This window comes from Lichenostomus cassidix, chromosome 3 (genome assembly GCF_008360975.1).
Source record: "Lichenostomus cassidix isolate B80296 chromosome 3, HeHo_3.0, whole genome shotgun sequence".
Lineage (NCBI taxonomy): Eukaryota > Metazoa > Chordata > Aves > Passeriformes > Meliphagidae > Lichenostomus > Lichenostomus cassidix.
In genome coordinates this window covers 50,746,440-50,766,535 of record NC_139483.1, presented here as the reverse complement: position 1 = coordinate 50,766,535, position 20,096 = coordinate 50,746,440, and the positions used below count along the sequence as shown (strand labels likewise).

The 20,096-nt window shown below is 36.2% G+C and overlaps 1 protein-coding gene across 4 annotated transcripts in view; it reads right to left on the bottom strand.

Annotated features, from left to right (window-relative positions):
- Positions 1-463: 463 nt before the first annotated feature.
- The window catches only part of ADGRG6 (adhesion G protein-coupled receptor G6), a 109,918-nt gene continuing 90,285 nt past the window's right edge, over positions 464-20,096 (bottom strand). For 2 of the 4 annotated variants that reach the window (XM_085055716.1, XM_085055717.1), the window contains 7 exons: positions 18,428-18,555; positions 16,872-17,140; positions 15,174-15,288; positions 13,812-14,095; positions 9,809-9,910; positions 7,557-7,709; positions 464-3,257 (listed from right to left, as the gene is read on the bottom strand). In XM_085055716.1, coding sequence (XP_084911842.1) covers positions 3,079-3,257; positions 7,557-7,709; positions 9,809-9,910; positions 13,812-14,095; positions 15,174-15,288; positions 16,872-17,140; positions 18,428-18,555 — 1,230 coding nt within the window. In that variant the 3' untranslated portion in view covers positions 464-3,078. Of the gene's footprint in view, positions 3,258-5,362; positions 5,410-6,736; positions 7,287-7,556; positions 7,710-9,808; positions 9,911-13,811; positions 14,096-15,173; positions 15,289-16,871; positions 17,141-18,427; positions 18,556-20,096 lie in introns of those variants that run through there. The other 2 variants (XM_085055718.1, XM_085055719.1) reach the window with 2 other exon arrangements.

Here is a 20,096-nt window from a genome sequence, read left to right as displayed (position 1 = left end):
GAATCAAATATTTCAGCAGTGATCAGTCAAAATATGATTTCAAGTTGAATGGAATTATTGATGAGGGACAACACTCAGCTGGAGAAAAACATATAGAAAGAAAAAACTCCTGAGTTTTAGATTACTCATTTGTATTACTTTAAAATATCATCCCAGCATATTGTCTGTTGCCTGGATTTTCCTTTCATTTCTATTACATGACTGCTACCATAAATAAATCAGCTTGCATAACTTCCAGATCATTCACTGAATGTGGCATTGAGTAAATCACAAAAGGGAAAGGCATATTCTGCAAGATGTGTTCCTCTGGTGAAATGGAGTTAGTCTTGCACATTTATTTCCAACATTTTGGCTAGGCGTGTACCTGTCTCAAGTATTTAAAAAACCACAAGATTATTTTCCAGAATTCCACTGTGTAATTTTTGCCATTAAACATTAAAAGGAAAAAAATAAAAGTCAACCATTCACTATTAAAAGGCTTTAATTATTTGGAACACTAACATAAAAAATCTTTACTTGAAAAGGTTTCCATTTTAGTCTGTCTTCAAACCTGTTACACTATATTTCATTGACTAATATTACAAATTACACTGACAAGTTTCCTCAAAGTTGCAAAAGATAGAACTACAGTAAATTGTTTCACAAGTTGTTTAGAAAAAACATATAAGAAATTATTCTTTCCCTCTTCTTCTATGATGAAGCAGAAACTTAGCATTAAAGTAACAAGAACAGTCATTATAGTGCTGAGTATATTTGACATATTTAACCTCACAAATAAATAAATATATACAAGGGAGGTTACAGCATGTCAACTACAAAACAGAAGCTTTACATTGTAGAATTGAGAGTATTCAAGAGCAACTAAGTGACACAGACAGTTTAAGATTACTACATGGTAGTAAAAAAAGAGAAAAAATCTTAATTCAGCAAAAATACAGGTAGATGTACATTAAACTGATGGGTTACAGCTCAGCTTCATTCAGGATACTGTGTTTTCTTCTTATTTATATTTTACTGATCTATTATGTTTTATTGATTCCTCATTTTTTCAGGAATGTTTGGTTTTTCTTCTCTTCACTTTTGAACATCTTAATCAGGTAGAAATCTCACAGTAAGCTGCTATGCGAACACTATTATCTACAGTAGTTAAGCAAATGGGATGATAAAATGTAAGTTCAGTAAATGCTTATACATAATCTCTCCCTAAATTATTTCACCAATTAAAGATACCTGACAACACTCATCCCTGTTATTAATTACATTTTGAGTGAATGGGGCTGACTTCCATTCATACACCACAGAAGTGTTTTCAGTTACAACACTGAGGTTTTGTTCAGGTCCGTGTAGGACAGCAGTGCCCCTGGGTGGAATACCATCAGTACATCCTCCTCCCACCAGGTGTTTGCAGCCGGGGAAAATGTGCCATTTGTGCGGTCACAGCATTAAATGATCTCTGCACACAAAAGCATGTGCAAAGAGCAGGGAAAGCACAAATCCACATCCCTAATCACTGAGCATCCACCTGCTTGGCAACTGAAAAACCTCAGTATAACTTTCTGCTCTCTTTCTGAATTCAAATAATTAAATATTTCACTAAAATATTTGGGTTTGAAAGAAAGGATAATTTTAAAAATGAAAACTTCCATTAGGAGACATTCTTCTCCAAAAGCACTACTTGAAAAAAGCATGTTTTAGCACATGCCTTCAGAAACATGTGCAGCTGCAATTTTTATACAACTTGTCATGGGGTGAAACATGGTTCATGAGAAGAGCTGCCCTTTTGGCACTCAAGGTCACATGCTAATATATCACACATTTATAGAGAGTAAAACAAGTAAGCATTTCATGCTCTTGTCTGTTCTCTGCACACACAGCCCCATCCCTCAGTGTCATTATGGACACAGTATAGCAATGCGAAATTCCCTAATATTGCCTGAACACTAGTTAAACCCTGTGCATCCAACAACCTCAATCATGTCATCCAACAGGAAGGCAAGAGTGGGATACTGATACTGATAACATTATGCCCCTGGAAAGACATTATTCATTTATTTACTATTGGTAAACATATTCCAGGCTATCCTGATGGTGCAATGCCACCTGATGGAGGTGTCTATACTACAGCACATCTGAAGTATAGACTGACAAACTCACGGGTTTACAAAGAATTCATCTTGAATTTAAATATTTAAACTTATGTTTTAGCACCGTCCATTGTTTGTAGATTGTCTGTGGTACACATTGTGGGCTCCTCTGTCATATTTACCACGTACATTATTATAAAAATATGCGTAGAGAGAGTTCTAAGTATATATCTATATATAGTTGAATGTCTGTTTGCTATTTTTTTCGTGAAAGAAGAACATTAAACATAGACTTGAGATGGGACACACTGCATTTCATACATACCAGTCAATAAATGCCGAAACATGGCTTTGTGTAAACTGTGTTTCTATGTATATGGATACAAACTGGCCTGCATTTACAGCACATACTGTATTCGTAAGTAGGATTTGCATGATTAGGTCTGTTTAGGCAAAAATGGTTTAAAATAACCCTTTAACTGGTGTTAGGGTTTTACTCACGAATAAAGAACAGATAGCACTAGACATTCAAGAAGCAAGAATCTAACAAGTGTCATAGGGAAAATCCATATTTTTCAAAAGAAAAAGACCATCAGCAAACTGTTCAATAAAAGCTTGTCTGTACTGCATGATATATCTGCTGTTTTCTCCAGGAGTCAAGGCTTGCTTCTGTTTTGATTATATAAGTTAAAGTTAGGCTTGTGGCTCTTCAGTCTTAAAAGATATTTACACAGGACTACAATTAGCTCTCAAGACATCACGTTGGCTGGCACACATTTAAAAACAGCTCAATATCATGGTGGAAAATTGTTTTTTTCCACAACACTAAAAAGGTGGAGAAATCGGTCCTTAAGTGGAAGCTGTTTACAGGAGAACACTACAGAGTTGGAAAAAATAACTGAACAGATCACTTTCTATGACATCCAATATTCTCAATTCCAGGCAGACCTTTTGTATTCCTTTCATTAAAAAAACCAATAAATCAGAAACCCAGTTAGAACTTTGTGCTGCGACTAAATGTGTCAGACATGATGATATTTTTATAGAAGTTGTCAGAGTGAGGATTGCAGTATCCTTTGACTTTGTCAATAACCTGGTGGACAGGGATGATTGATGTCTGTTCTCCATCCTCTTGGGCAAATTTTGAAGATGGCTTGTCAAGAAAAACATTATCTGAGAGGAGGAAAAAGCAACAAAAAGAAGTTAGGGCCTCTTAAGCAAATTCATAGTTTAAGAGACGTGTCACTCCCACATAGATATGCCTTCAATTGCCACTATCGATGAATTAAATTACTGCCCTAAAAGTCAGCAAAGAACTTTTTGGCTTGGCATTGCTTCTTCTAAATTCTTTCTAGATGTCTGGTTTTGTGGGCAGACGTTTCATGTATCTCTCAAAATTATCCCCTTATTATTTTGCTTTAAGTGATACAGACTCTTATGACCTCTTAATATATTAATTTACCACTGATGCTCTGAATCTTACAAACCAAAAATATTTTGATAGGCACTAGATCTCCATAAACAGCATCTCCACATAATAAAGTAGTGTAAAATGGCAGTAAACAGATTTAATTATTTCAACAGCGGATGTTTTGAAGTATGCACAGAAATAACATAATCTGTGCTGAATGTAGCAGGGGATGTCTTGCATCTTAAAGCAGATAACCAGAGCTGAAACTGGCCTAAACTTTGTGCTTGCCTAGCATCACCTTGTTTTTTCCATAATATGGAGGGTACAGACTGAAAAACTCTATGCAACAAATGGGCATCCCTTGAGAGTCCATGAGTTAGAGGTCAAGGGTGAAGCTGAAGAGATAAAGACGTAAGGCAATTCCCAGCCAGACTGGGAAAGTCTGCTTCAGTGGCTTCCATTAGGTGCTGTTCAGAGAATGGTCAGTAGGTAGAGCTCATGTAGCAAGAAATGAGAAGGAGAGAGCTTGTCTCTCATTCTCTCAAGTATGTTGTGCTAATGAGCTTTCTTTATTATCTTTTCCACAGTAGTGAATAAAGCTGCAATTAATTCTCTGAACCTGGTCAAGATCTGGACCGTTGCAAGGTCTGGACATAAGGTGGAGTACCCTGGGAAGCAATGTTTTCTACAAAGTGACATTTTTGTTTATAAGACCTTGGTGAAATCATCTCCAAAAATTCCTTGTTAAAGGGTCATTCAAGAATTAAGCCCACTACTTGAACTATGATTTCAAGTATTTTCTTGGAAATAAACTAACTAAAAATAAACAGAAAAGTTACCCATCCCAGCAGAAGTCATGATATCAAGCCATAAAAGAGCATAAAGTGTTGCAAAGGAGAAATGGATTGCAGGTGGAGAAATCAAAAGAGTTTCACTCATTAAAACAGAAACAAGCATGTTGAGGCACATCAGGATGACTTTTTCAAAGCACGCAAGAATGTTCATGAATTGCAGTGAATAACTCTACGTCCAATGGCAAATTTCTGAGCACTGAGAGCATTTCAAATGTATGCATTTACTAACCAATAGCGTCACACCTAGGTATAGGGTTAAAATCATGTAGCCTTGAAGTAAGTGGGAGTTGTATAACCAAATTGTCTGCAGAGATTTTCCTAACTTCTAATTCATAGAAGTGTTACAGAGGGTATTTAAGTACTATCTACAATTTGTTTGTTTTGGGTTTGGAGACAGCTAGGGCACAAGATGCCGTAGTGAACCCCTTTGTTCACCCATGAGGGTGCATCCAATATTTGTGCTGGTGCATTCTGTATTCATGCAGCAGCTCACAGGATGGCTTTCAGGCATATATATTTCATCATTCAGAGTAATTTTGGGTGCTGGTGGATATAAAACCCCAATGTCTAGAAATAATAGCCATAGACCAAATATAAATACATTAACTTAAATTTTCTGAAATAACTTTGATAAATACTAAACAATCTTCTGGAATTCAATCAGATTGTTTTTGCATTTTAATGTATGCTTTGTATATGGGTGTTCCAGAATAACCTCCTTTCCTCAGACTAATAATGACTGTCCCCTGACATTAGTGCACACAGGCATTAATGTCAGGACATGGTCTGTTTTCTAAAATGGTATCTTCCAAATGCTTCGTGCAGAGTGCAGATACCCAGAGTTTGAAGTGTGCTTGTCCTTTGATTCAGCATCAGTGGCTCAAGGTGTAACAGTGAGAAATAAGCAGAATTTCTGATCAGCAAAATCCTCTGCATCAATGAGGACATCATGCAAGAAGCATCCCTCTGCCCTGTTCCAGCCATGCATTCAACAAAAGCAATTCTCACTTTACCTGTAATGCTCCACCACTGGTGAGGAAAGGGCCTTAGAAGACATTATCTACACCACAAACACATGAATGCTTGTGTCAATTCCAGGGAACACATTATAACCAAATTAACAAGACTTGCCAAGACATGTAGCTATGACATTATTTGTCTGCAATTTAGCTAAGCTGGGAAACTGAGAAGTTCAGCTGTATAAAAATCAGAATCTGAATGTTATTTTTTATTATTTTTATTCTTATTACACATAAGAAGATGTCAGTATTTAAAAACCTAGTGTTATCAAAAATTCTTATGGAGTATCATAATAAAATGTGTATTTTTAGATATCAAAGTAAAATGTATTATAATTTCAAAAAATAAAAAGAAAACTGTTGTATTCCCTTAATGTCCAATAAACCATCACATTACAAAATTTGATTACATTAAGAACTACAATCCCTTTTAGGAATAATTTATGGATGAGATTAAGCTCATCATTTTTGAAGAAAATATATGAGCAATTTTCTTTTAACTTACTGTTCTTATCTGGAACAGTTTCTTTGTTTTCCTTCAAGAACACCTTGCAAAAACTGCAGCACTAAGTCTTCTTAATTGCTAGCCTGATAAAAAGCCCTGAGTCCAACAAAGCATTTAAGCATATTTTTATCACTTATCCCAAGACCAAGAATCTAAAGACTGATCTGCCACGAGTACAAAAGGGAATTCTCTGTCTGCAGCAGAAAGGGCACAATGCTGTCCTCCCCTACTGTTAAATCAACAATAGCACTGTGATCACTGGTTATTAAAGATGCTGTTTGTGGAAGACTGCTGGCAGAAGTGTTCCTACAGGGAAGAGATGAATGAACAGCTTGATCAGGGCAGCTGGGTGCCCTGCACACCAAACCTGACCTGACAGCAGGGGCAGACAGCCTGGGGAGGCAGGTGCCAGCCCTGTGCTCCCAGTGCAGTTGTGAATAGCAGTCCTGAGAGCAAGCTCAGGTGCTATCAGTTATCAGGCATTTCTAAGATACCTCTCATTTTCACTGTATTCAAAGCAGATGTACATCATGTATGTTCTCAATAGCCAAAAAAGTTTTAAACTCTTAAAATACCTGATGCACAATCCCTCATGCTAGTGGATGCACTGAATATTGGTCAGTGAGAAAACAAGAGTGTAATTCTTAAATAAAAGGGTTGTGTGTAATAAAAAAATAGAAAGTATTTCCTGGAAACTATGCCATGCATCAAGAAAGGAGAGTGTGCCATCATAAATGAGACTTTGGGGGCTTAACAAAAATAATTGATACTTAAGAAAACACATAACTTTCTTTCTAGTGAAATCATCTCCTTTATATCTTAATTTTTTTCCTAATAAATATTTTAAAGCAAGTAAACACACCTTTGAGTTAAATATGTGCGCAGATTTTATTTCCACTATATTTATGAAAGAGTAATGTGTAATAATGCTATGTGACTTTACACAGGACAAAAACATGCACTCACAAAAACAGAGTAACAAAAAAATCTGAACTATATAAGTGAAATTCTGAAATATTATCTCAGACACAATCAAACTTGCAAATCATTCCAGCTGCTCTCTTTCCTTGCTCCCTTAAAATCTTCTTAAAACGAGCACATTTTCATGGTATGAGTGGAATACAGATGATGCCTTTTATTACATATACCATTGACATCTAAATAAATAAGCAGTAGATATGGCTATTTGTAGAAGGGCAAGACAATGCGTGCTCTGGGAACACAGTATCCATTTCCGAGTAGGCTCCATTTGTCGTTTTACCCATAAATGTTTTACACTTAGATGAAAGGAGTTTAACCAAGACAACCAGCTGTGGACTTGGACTCTGAAGACTTGATTCCTATTTCCAGCTGTGCTGCCAGCTTTCATGTTACCTTGGGTGAAGAACGTCATCTCTCTGTGCTTTGGCTACCCTGCGTTTACAATAGGATAAGAAGCAAAATTTGCTTTCATCAAGCCTATTTCATTTAGTATGGGAACATATGGTGATCAGATCTATACACTGGATGTACTGAATGTCAAGTAAGGATTCTTATTAAACAGTAACATATATTTTAAAAACACAGACACTATATGAATTGATGATATTTTCCCACATTAACCTTTGGGTAGAAATGCTTACTGTGCCTTTGACACAAACCTGTGTATTCACAGATGCACTGGGTTGCAGTGCAAGAACTCACCTGTATGGCTGTTCCGTTTGCAATATGTATTTGTTGTAGATTTTGATTTGGATGTTAAGTAGGTTGAATTGGAGCCAATGGAACTAGAGGATAAGGATTTTCCAAGATTATCAGAACTCTTCTTTATAATATTGGTTGCTGTTTTGCTCCAATCTGAAAATGATTGAAAAGCTTTATATAAATATCTACCACAGACACTAAATGCCTAATTTATTTAATTATGTTTATTTAAAATATCTCATGCATTTCTTGGTATTGCTTATAAAAAAAAACCTATCCTTTTCCTGTTAGATATCCTCTTTGGTTCTTAAGAACTCTAAAATTATTCCAACTTGATTTGCTCTACCATAGCAGCTGAAACTGGTGGCTCTAACATTCCAACAATAGTTAGTCTGGCAGAACTGCAAGTAAGACCTGGCTTACCAGAATGCTGGAGAGCAGAGAAGCTCTGTGGCAGTATAAGGATGCCAAACTTTCCTGACCTGAAGAGCAAAACCCAAAGGTGATAGGAGAGGGATAGATAGGATCATTTACAATGATCTTATAAATCTGAGGGCTTGATCTTCTGCTGCTGAGGAATTTACTACATACTAACAACTAACTTGTTGTTTACCATATTGGTGCACTATTTATATAATGAAGTTTATTCACTAGTTCACATTTAAAGAATTTTGTCCAAACCATTAATATAATAGGCTCTTATGCTGGAACAACTTCCAAAATTAAATTAAATAGCTAATACCAATCAACTGAGCAAAGAAAACTAACACTGAAAACTGATAACAAGTATTTCATTACCAATAGAACAGAAGTATCTAACTTATTTTATATCATATAATTGAAGGTAAGTGCAGAAGTTTCAAAATTTAGTCATCTTGCTGTTATTTACTGTACTTCAATGAAATTCACAAAATGGAAGAGAAGTCCAAGCCAAAAACAAGTGGGCTGCTTTGGTCTTGATCTAAATCAAGACAAATACTTCATCATAAATTATTGCTACAGGGTTTAGGTATGCAAGTTCACATTTGACTTATATTTCACTGTTCTGCCTGAAAACAGTGTCAGGTTCATGGAGATTAAAACCAGCCCATGGAGATCAACTGGTTCATGTCAGACTTAATGGCATCACATTAACTACACCACTCACATATTCAAATACTTCATGTTTTTATTTCTATCATATTCATACCCAAAGAGCAGCATTAAAAAAAAAAAACCAAACATGGAAATAATTTGATCCATCTTTGTTTTTCAGTTCAGGAGTTATAGCATAAAACCACATGGAAACTGAACATATGAAACAAATTGGACATCTGATCAGAATTAATATGATTTTCCTAATTTGCATTAACTCTTTGAAATAATGAGTCAAGTTTTCTTACTACAAAATGAAAGCTTACCACAGCAAGCAATACAAGCAATAAGCTTATGCCACCTTACACCCACTGTAGATTTGAACAAAGGTCATTGGACATGAACCATGTGAGAAAGAATTATATGGTCCAAATCACCACATCAGACAGCAAAAGAAGTGCCAGTTGCCTGAACACAGCAGTCTCATGCCATCCAAGATGGCCAAAGGTTCAGGAAACTATAATTGCAGTGGCTCAAGCATTGCCCTTTTCATGTGTCCAAAACAATGTCTCGCCTTTCTCTCTGACTGTTGCAGATGAAGACAAACTTCAGTTCTAGAACCTAATCAGGCTTCTGTTAAAGGAATTTTCTATGTTCCCGAGCCTCTAAAAAATAGTTCCTCTGAATTAAATGGCAAAGGACAGAACAGTTTAAAAAGGCAAAGATGAAAGCAAAAGAAGTCAGAGTATTTCTGTGCAAACTTTAAGAATTGCTCCTACATCATCTTAATAGTCCACACAGTTCAAAGTCAACATACTTTAACATAGGAGAAAATGAGTAAGACCGGCTATTGAATGACACAGTTTGAATCTCTGGATCCTTATTCAATTTTTTTTTTACTTTTAGGGTCTGAAGGGCCTTCCAAAACCATGCCTATAGCACTACAAAATTTACCAGCTGCCTTTAATGGAACACTGAAAGATTGAGAATTTTTATGAAGTGAAATCTGAAAAGTCCCTTGGCAATTATTAGTACTGAAGTGACAGACTATGATTAATCTGGTTTTCCACATCTCTAGCCTACCTTGTGTTATATTAAAAATAACATAGCAAACTGTTTACATGGACGTTTACAGACAACTGCAGCACCCAAGGAGGGGAGCTGTGAACTGCTTTTACCTGAATTGTCTGCCAGTCGGAACCTGCCACAACAGAGATGTCTCCTCCACTGTTTCTGCACATTTTCTTTCATAGCACAATGGAATACAAATATAAACAAACCTGTGATGAAAGCAAATAAACATAAAATAAAGCATGTATGTATAAACAAATAAACAGATAAATTAAAGTTTGTTATCGGAAGACTATGAAATACAAAGAAAAAAGTTATCTTAAGATTTTGTTATTGTCATCTATGCATCATTTAAAAGGTATGGAAATCAGCTAAAGTTTTCCCATTCTCTAGTTGCTATGTAAGTGTCTGGGATATCAGAATACAGAGAATAGGCTGCCTTTTATTGGCACTGTTGATTTAGACTCAGCTCAGTGTTCATCTTTTAATTTTTACTTTTCTTTTTTACTTAGAAGAAAATTATTAAAAGGTCTTGTCTTTGAAAGAAATTACTTAAAGGTCTTGTCTTTGAAAGAAATTACTATTTTGCACACAACAGAGTTGCAAGAGAGAGATTGCAAAGTAAATACCAACAGTACTATGTTAGCAAGGAGTTATTCTATCTCCTGGATATTGTTCCATATCTACAGAACTGTGAGGCTGTATTCTTTTAAAACCAGACATCTTGTAAATCGCACTTAAGGGTGTCCAGAAAAAGCACACTCGGATTTATGAGCATCACATGCATGTACTTGAAACGATTATGAAAATGGTAAAAATATGTTCATAAGTACTAATTATGGGTCCAGCTACTTACTTCCAAAGAAAACTAGCATATTTGTGCATGCAATTGTAATAAATGGGTTTAAGAATGTTCTTGTAGAGTTGATTTTTCTCATGCAATTTTAAAGTCTTTATTTTCAAGACAGGAGATAAGCATCTTCCCATGTTATAAGGTAGGTCTTAACAGAGTGTTTGGTATGATTTCATCACCTACAGATGTACTTTGGAGCTAAATTAAGTAACTGAAAATCTCATGTGCTCCTGATTCTTCTCAGGCAGGCACTGGCTGTGGAATCTTTTGTTGTTCTGTGGCTTAGCCTATTCTTGTTTCACTCATACTCTCTGTGAGAGAGCCAGCCTGAGGATGCAGACCTGATGGCAAAATGCTACGGCCAGATCCCTCACGATTTTACCTTAAATGTGAATAAATGCTACATAATGTGGGCAAATGTGGTCAAGTGGCTTCCTCTAAGACTATTTCCTTTATGATCATCATGAATAGTTCTGTGTACTAATGTCTACTATGTTTCAGCTGGCAGAACACAACGGCAGGGTATAGCTTGGATAATAATGTTCTGGAGAATCAAATTATCTTCTCTCCTCCAAATTGCTGATGTCTAATTTTGCACTAATGCATGTCATTGAACTGGACTTGTATTTGCTTACAGCCATCAGGCCAGGCTGAGACCCCTGAAATCAGTTAATTTTAGGTAGGGGTTGGGTCATGAAACACAATTTTTCCAAAAGTTTTCAAGAGCTGATGGGAAAAGTAAAAGGAAAAGCGCATTTTAAAAAGGGCATACATTAATGCATATCAAATTTAACCTCTCTTGGATTATGGATATTGTATTTGCATTTAGGAAAATATTTTTCTATATGATTTATTTAAAGCACAGAGCAAGTCCAATGCAACTGCTAGCAGCTCTTACAGGCTTAGAAATATGAAGCTGTTTGTGGCCCAAAGTTCCTCTCAGGGCTTCTACACAGCTTACAAACTTAGTAAATTGATGTTTAATTAAATTGCAGTGAAAGATTGGAATATTCTGAACAGTTAAAAAGAAAATGCATATTCCACAGTAATGCAAAACAAATGTACTGCATTAAGTACTTTGCCTTTGCCCTGTCTGGGCTTGGTCTCCAGAATTTTTTTCTCTGTATTTCATTATTCATTAAGTTTACAATGTGCTTTTAGTAGTACAGCTTTGGTTTTGTTTCCCAGAGACAAATCAGACCCTAGGCTTGGCTCTGGCTTGGCTCTGACTTGAAAGTGTTTGGCTTGCCCAGGCATATATATAAAATGAACAGCCAAAAAAGAAATGTTCCCCGATCTTTTACTCTGAGCGTCAAGGAGAGAAAAATAATTTCCTATGTAGATGAAACAGCAAAGTACAGTAACACTAGCAGTTGCTGCAATTTGCTTTCTCATTGCCAGTGCACAGAAAACTGCTGATGGAGGCTGCTGGTATAGCTTGAAATACTCGTGCAGCTCTCAAAAACTTGAGAGAGAGCAAATGTATTTACCAACATCTCTGTAATTAAGCTGCTAATACTGATGGAAGGTTTGCCATATTGAACTGCTTTTTGCTGCTAGGAAATGCTTTCTGATACAGATTCGCCCCATTCCATTCCCTTATTGCTACATGAATGCTGTACCAGTTATATGGGATTTTAAACATCATTTTCCTTTTTTGCTTTAGCGTTGCCTAGCTCTTTCTGACACTTTCAAATAGGACATTATCTCCTATCTCCTGTTCCTTGATATGACATGCCTGAGCATGGACTGCATAATCATTGCTACCACAGTCCATGAAAAGCTCATCACTCTTCTTTTTGCATTTATTTCTCATCTTTTTCAGTTTTATCTTCTGACTTAACTGCCTTCATTTTCCATTAAATAGTGCTAGTAGCCCACAGAGAATTAAGCAGTGGTGGTCACCTTCTATGCACTCTGCACATACAAGCTTAATTGATTGTACTGGAAATTCTGGTAAGAGAGAACTTGTTCAATTTGACCCTTGGCAAGCTTTTCAGAATTTAAATATTTTTCATGTTCTTCCCACACTTCTGATCTCTCTAGGCCCTTCTGAATTTCTAACACAGACACAATGCAGTAAATACTTCATTATACTGCTAGGGGAGTATCAGAATCTGTCCTTGGAAAAAACAGTCACTAGTAAGAACACCACGTCCAAGTATTTTTTGCCATTTTGGTTAGCATTTTAGGTTGAAACCGACTCAAACAAAAACCCACACCATTATTCTCTTTCCACGAAAGCTCAATAAATCTTTCAGCACAGTAAATACATCTCAACTGTATCAGATAAAATCCTCACACCATATTTTTTCCACAAAGAAATGATATTTTGCTGACCCTAAAAAATTTAATTTTTATCTCAATATTTGTGTTGCATAACACTAGCTCATTCAATGACATTCTTGAATTTCATTTTTGTATTTTTTTTTTTTTTTAGGCAGATTTATTTTTTATGTCGATATGTATGTGGTGTAACACGTGCCCTTCCAATGACCTTCTTGGGGTTTTCTCTTCATTATGGTTTTAGCTGTTCTTTATTAGTGGGTAGGGCAAGTGTTGGTAAAGAATTTTATTGCAGTTGAAATGCAAATTTTAGCTCTGAGCTGAGGTTTTTTTTTAAAATGTCAGCTATATAATTCTGTCATTTATAACCATTTGATTACAATTTACAGCATTTTTCAGAAAGTCAAACTAAGCTAGAAAAGTAAAATATTGAAAACTCGAGTAAAGGAAAGAAAAATAAGCTGACTATAACAGTCGTTGGATTTTTCTTAGGCAAACAATGTCCCATATGTCTGTGCTATCTCTCCACACTGAGATAGAACTGAATTTTATTTTATGAGTTTCTCATGCCTGAATAAAACAGTTATGAGTTATACAGATTCCCTACAGGAATAAATTAAGGAAAAAGGCTTCCTATATTTGTTATAATCAGTGAAAGGAAATGCTGAAGGTCATACAGCATGCATCCAAACAGAGAACACTGCAGGCTGTTAGCTAGGAAGAGCTCTATTTATAATATAGGTCACTTTACGGAAAAAGACCTTGAAACTGTAATTAATTTATGTAAGATATTCAACTCACATGTAGTTGGAATCATTATTCCACATCGGGGAAGCTAATGATAGTTTAGTATCAAATGAAATCCTAGAGAGATTGGATATGAGTTCCCTAGTCCAATCACTGGACATAGTATGCCCCAGAACAGCAAGAGATCAAATATTGTTCATTCATAGAACAAAAATTCAGCTTACCTTGCAAAGAATTGAAAATTGAGAAGAGGTACAGGAAAGCAAGAGTTAAGGGACCCCAGGCAAAAAAGGCAAAGCCCCATGTCATGCCCAGGAGGAAGGTCAGGCTGACCACGCTACGGAGGTTCCTCAGGATCTCTTCCTTCAGGCTCCGATTAGTTCTTTTCCCATTCCTCCCACAGATTTGCACCATCACCACAATAAACATGGCAACATTCATTAGAAACATGATTCCAAAGTAGCCAGCACAAGTCACATAAAAGACAACTTCATTCTTGATCCAGCAGCTGAAAAAAAATACAAAAAAATAAAATAAATAAAATAAAATATCATTTTTGGTTAACAGAGACTATCCTCCCATTATTCATATGACTAAAGGAAAATGAGCTGAATTCTGATACCACTGATGCAGAGCTACAGTGTAAAATGAAACCTTTGTCCATTTTCTGTTTGGAAACAGGATGAAGCCCAGAGGCATCTTTAGAGACTATGGCCCATAGTATTATCACATGAGAAATCTGTGGGCTGTACCATATTTTCGTCAAAACTAATTAATAGGAAATCTGACCTCAGATACAAGTTGTGGGAACTGCAACCCCATCATGAAAAAAGTTGAAACTCAGTGAAAAAAATGTCACTGCTGTCATCTGTGTGAAGCACTGAATGCTTTAGTAACAGAATGGGCAAACTTGGATCTTCAGTGTCAAAATCTCAAGTTTCTGCCACTGGAGGTAGAGGAGAATTTAAACATGACTGGAGAAGAGTAGGGCTTTTGAGGTAGCCATTTGACAGTCAGCCATATGAGAGACCTAACTAATTCCTCTTGCAGCAAATGGCCTGAATGCTCAGCATGATACTATAATAAATTTTAAAAAATAAATTTTTATTTATCATGTGCCAAGCAAGGAAAAGAGCACTCATATAAAAATTTTGGCATTTGGAGATTATTATCTGGACATCAAGAGAACACAGAGGACTATTGAACTACACTGGCAAAAGGCTGGTTTATTTACAAAAGAAACTATTTTTATACAACTTCTTTCTTTGCTCTTACCTAGAAAATATAGCTTTCATTTAAGACAAACTAAAACAGGTATTTTCATTTTATTTTCATGACAAAGCCTCTAAATTATTCTTTTGCCAGAGGCATGTTTGTACCTGCCATTGGGTAATGCAGATTTCCCTCCATTTTTTCTTACATTACAGCCTTCCTGACATTACAGATTCTAATAATTCTGAAGACAGTTTTGCCCTTTTTGCTTGTTTAATGCATCATTGACTTTTCCAAAGCAATCTGACTGATGCTATTTTTTTCTTTTCCAGACTATAAATGGTATATTTTAAAGGATCCAAAGAAATACTCACAAGTCATCTCCTCCTTGCCCGTTAGCATCTCTGCCATATAACTCTTTGCCATAAACATGACTTGCATTTGTATTAGCACTTGCTAAAACAATGGCTATCACCAGAGCTGGCAAACCTGTAACACAAGAAAACTAGTGAGCTTTCAAATCTCCTAAACTTTCAAATTCACCGTGCTAAGCCGAATTATTGATATCTCCATCCCTACTGCCTTAGTACAGAGCATCCTGAGAAAACTGCACTGGGAAGGTAGAAGGAAACCATTTTTCAAACAGTATAAGGATATAGAACTATCAAAGCAATTAATGGGCATTAATGAATAAGCCTTGCAATGTTCTGTAAGGTAGAAAAAGTTTAGTATGTGATAAGGAAACTAAAGTAAAATATTATCCCTTAATTACCCAAAGTTAAATTTGCAACTGCAGGCAGGCTCTGATAATGCAGCGAGAAGATTAGCAAATTATAGCAAAAATGAGATCTAGCGGAGGTATGGTATTAGGAGTTTTTTGAAGGATTTTTTTCATGCTAATATGAATTCATTAGGTTGTCTAAACATGAGGAATGTGAACTTAAACTTGTAATTTCTCCACTGCTTCTCTCAACTGCATTATATATATATTATATATATCATGTTATATATCTTCTACATCATTGTACCTATTATATATACTTATATGTGTTCCCCTCGCTTCCATAAAGCAAACTAAGTATTTCTTAAATAAAAGGTAGAGGAGTATTTGGGGAAAATAGACAACTATGCGGAAGAGAACTCTGCAGAAAGGTGCTGCTCACACAAAAGAAATGTGCGTTTCCTGATATGCCTTATTTATATGTCTTATCCTTGCTATAACAGAACAGATTCAAAGGGGAAGAGGTTAATTTGCTTTTCCGACCACTCAGTCCTTGTCCTCTGCTGAGGTTGCCAAAGAGGATGCTAGTTGCCAATGGAAAGACATCAATTATCAGCTGTACTGAGGTCAGTGCTCTAGCCGTAAGGTTAATGGCTTTGTATTGTGTTGTATTATTTCAAACACAATATGTGCATTCAGGGAGAAACCACAGATTCCTGATATAGACAAAAACGAAGAATAAAAGTCTTGCTGCCTGAGCCTTGCAGTTATTTTTCAGTATTACTTTTTCCATTTCAGTCCTGCTGTGTACATTGCTTAGGGCAGCCAGGATCTCTTGGTGGTTTAGACGCTGTCCTGAATCTCAGAAAATTTTAGTTGTTTCTGATTCCACAGTAGGCTTTGTATTTTTTGTCAAGAAAATTTAAGCTGGACTTAAAGTTTTTGAAAGTCAATGCAAAGACCTCTGTAGGCTTTGCAGTAACCACAAGAATTTCTGCATTCATTGTGTAACACAATTCTCCATCTCTGACACAACACTCACATTTCCCCTCTCCCATTCTGGCCTCTTTGGAAAACAAGACCAGTTTATCTGGTCTCTCCACTCATTCTGGGGCTGTGAGCTGCTCTGGGTGGAGAATGAGAGTGTATTTACAGAGTTACACAGGGGAACTTGGTGACAGAGAGGGCTGGCTGAGTGCTGGCACTGCTGAGGGGTGGGGGAAGGAAACGACATGCTGATATTAATTCTACTCTGCATTTCTAATAGAGCGCTTCCATACAGCAGCATTTATAGAGAGCATTTTATTCAGCAGCATACATGCTATGTAAATACTGCATCTATTGAACTCACCCCAGCCAATGATGCAAAACTTCAGTATGTATCGCCGTATATACGTGTTGAACACCTTCACTAGAGCAATGTACATGTGAACAGCTTCTAGTCCCATCCATGTGAAGGTGGCCAGAAGAAAAAAGTGCAAAAGTGCAGCTACAGCTATGCAGAGGCCATCAATATCAAAGGATGCAATCCAGCCATCAAGCAAAAAAATCAAGTTAAGAAAGAGCAGGGCTGTGCTCAAATTCATCAGGATTTTGGACGGATAATCCCTTCGCAGCTTCCTAATGAGAGAAATACAGGTGCACACAATTAACTTGCTGCAATCACAAAAGCCACTTATGGCAGCTGGGTTTACCTGTTCCTAAAGTCAATAAAAACACAGGGATCTCCTTCTAGCTGGGATTGTGCAGTAAGATATAGTGGTAAAATATACTCTGTGTGGGATTGCTGAAGGCTTCTGCTGTGTGTGGTGGGGGTAAGCTACCGTTTCTTTGGGCTCTTAATGAGCTAATTAACTGCTGAAATATTTTAGCAACTTCTTTTTATTAAAAAAAAATCAACCCTTTCAAATGAAATATAAACCAGTATTTTTTATTTTAAATGAAAACAGAAGAAAATGAAAACAAAAAAAATACAAGTGATCAGAAGGTCATCTATGATAATTTTATATGTAAATATTAGCTTAATTTGTGGAATATATTGCCCAGTGCATGTGGTTTTCTCTTTGTTTTTAAATAGGATTTTAGGAAGACTGAAGAACAAGTAATTTTTTTTTAAACTGATCCCTATTGAAATGTATATAGTGAGGGGCAGACAACAATTTCTAACAAATTGGACTGGAACACTATACCATAGGTAATATAATAGGAATGCCATCACTGAAGATATTTAAAACTTGAAAACCCCCTTCTCCAGCCCCCCTGACCCTCCTGCCACAAGAAAATTATCCTTCTTTAGCAGCTACTTGGTCCTGCCCTGTTTGTGGCAGAATGGTTTCTTTGTGTTGACATGACTTCATTTTCTCTTTTCACTGTTCACAGAACTGTATCACTTCAAAATTTTTGCCTTCTCTAAAACCACTTTCACATTTCAACAGGACTTCTGTTGCAATTATTGTAACACTTCACAATTTATTTTCATTTATCTCTCTTCCCACTTCTTTCTGAAGGACTATAGAATGTAATTTCTCTAGTTGGAAATTTCTCTTTTTAAACATAGGCAAGTTTTGTCTCACTTTTATAAAAAGTCTGTTAAAAATTTTTAAAATAATACATATCTGTCCAGAATGTAGAGGATTCTGTATTCCCAAAAGGAACATTTTTACACATATTCACCTTATTCCCAGGTCTGAGCAGCATAATATATTTGAAACTGGAGGAAAGACTCTGAACTTATGTCCCCTTGAAAAAAATTCCACTTTACAACATCGTGACCCTGATTTTGCAGGTTTGACTTTTTCAAACATGGGCTTCCCCTCCCAGGCAAATAAACCACAGTAACCACGTAACTAACTTATTCTGCACATACAGGTACTTCTTTGTGATGTTTTTCAGAGCATTAGTACTTACTCAAATGCAATGTATGTCAGAAGAGTTGCAGCTGAAAATATAGCAGATATTCCACAGCCTATGTAGGTGATAAAGGTCAGGACCTTGGTATTCTGTGGATCGATTTGCGTCACGGTTCTCTGAAGGTCCTGTGAGAGAGGAGGAAGAGACATCAGCTGTAGCCAGCATCTTTTCTAGGAGCACAACACTCTTTCTTGGTAATTAGTCAAGTAAAACTGAAAAGCACTTTGGCAATACCACTCTAACCTTGACATTGGGGCTCATTTTTGCTGCGTGTACTTGGTCTGTAGTTGTTACACCTCTCACTTCCTTCCCACAGCTCTTCAAAACATTGTGCTTTAAGTATTATAACTGCTGGGAACAGCAGATAGAGCCTGATTCTGATCCTTATAATTCAGTGCCAGGAATTCAAATGCCCTTCTCTGGAAAAGTCTCCAGTTTCCAAACTTTTTAATTCTGTTGCTTATATACAACTCTTTCAGAAGATGTAAGATTTAGAAAAATGTAACCTAAAAGTATTCATACTGAAATGTGCAACATTGTAGGGAATTTCTGGCCTTTTTGTTGTTAAAAGTTCATAAGAGTCAATGTAACTAATCATCTACAGGTGAAACCAAGGGCATTGCTGTATTGCTTTTTGGATTTAGGGTCCGTTTTGACATAAGAACTGCACTCTTAAATAGCATTGGTCAGAAAAGTAGTGACAAAGACAACAGAAGAAAATATGGAAATGAAACAGGAACATTCTAAGGATTTTCTTTTTTTCTGTCTAACTGTAACTGCCACATATCAACATCTGAGAATATATGCCAGTGTTATTTCCTTTTTTTAAGGACAAGAAATAAGAGAATGATTGTATTTATATCACCATGGAGAAAATGTGAGCAAACACTAACAGATAATGATGTCCATTCTACAGTCATTGTCACTTTTGTCCCTACCAAAACTAGCTAGCAAAAAGAAACATAAAATGCTACAAAACTTTGCATACTTTGTTGGAAAAGGCAGGAGCAGATTTTTTTACAGTCCATTCCAGCCTTATATGAAAGTTTATTTACACATAAGGAGAGTGTTCTTTGGAAATAATTTAGTATCTAAATGAAAGTCAGAAGAGATTATTAAAATTGAAAAGCAATTAGAATGGTCAAAAATGAGTAAAAATCTATTGGAATGCAGCCCAAATTTGAAGACCTTCTGCCTTATTTCCTACTGTCACTGAAACATTCAGGGAAGAGAAGGGACTCATTGAATATATTCTAAAGAAAGCCTTTTCTTCATCACTTTGGAGATGAAAAGTGGAACAAGACCACAATTTAGCTTGCAAGAAGACGCAAAGTTTGTGGTTTTTTCATATCCACATCTCAGCACGATGTGAAGAGAGCAGTTCTATTAAGAAGGGTCTGGAAGGCCAAAGCTGAAAAATTCAGTGTATGTGGCTCCCTTGTGTGATTAAAGTCCTGTGTGACACTGCCACAAGTTACTTCAAACCTCAAATACTTCCACTTAGGAATTATTCCTGCAGTGACCAGGAGCCAACATTTTTTCTGCAGCTATGTTTTACAGGCCAAAGAATGTTAATTTCAGCTGGGAAAAAAATGTATCAGCCCATTATTGAGCATAAACAAATGCCAAAAGTTAAGAAAAGAGAGCAGTTTTCCATTTTTTTCAT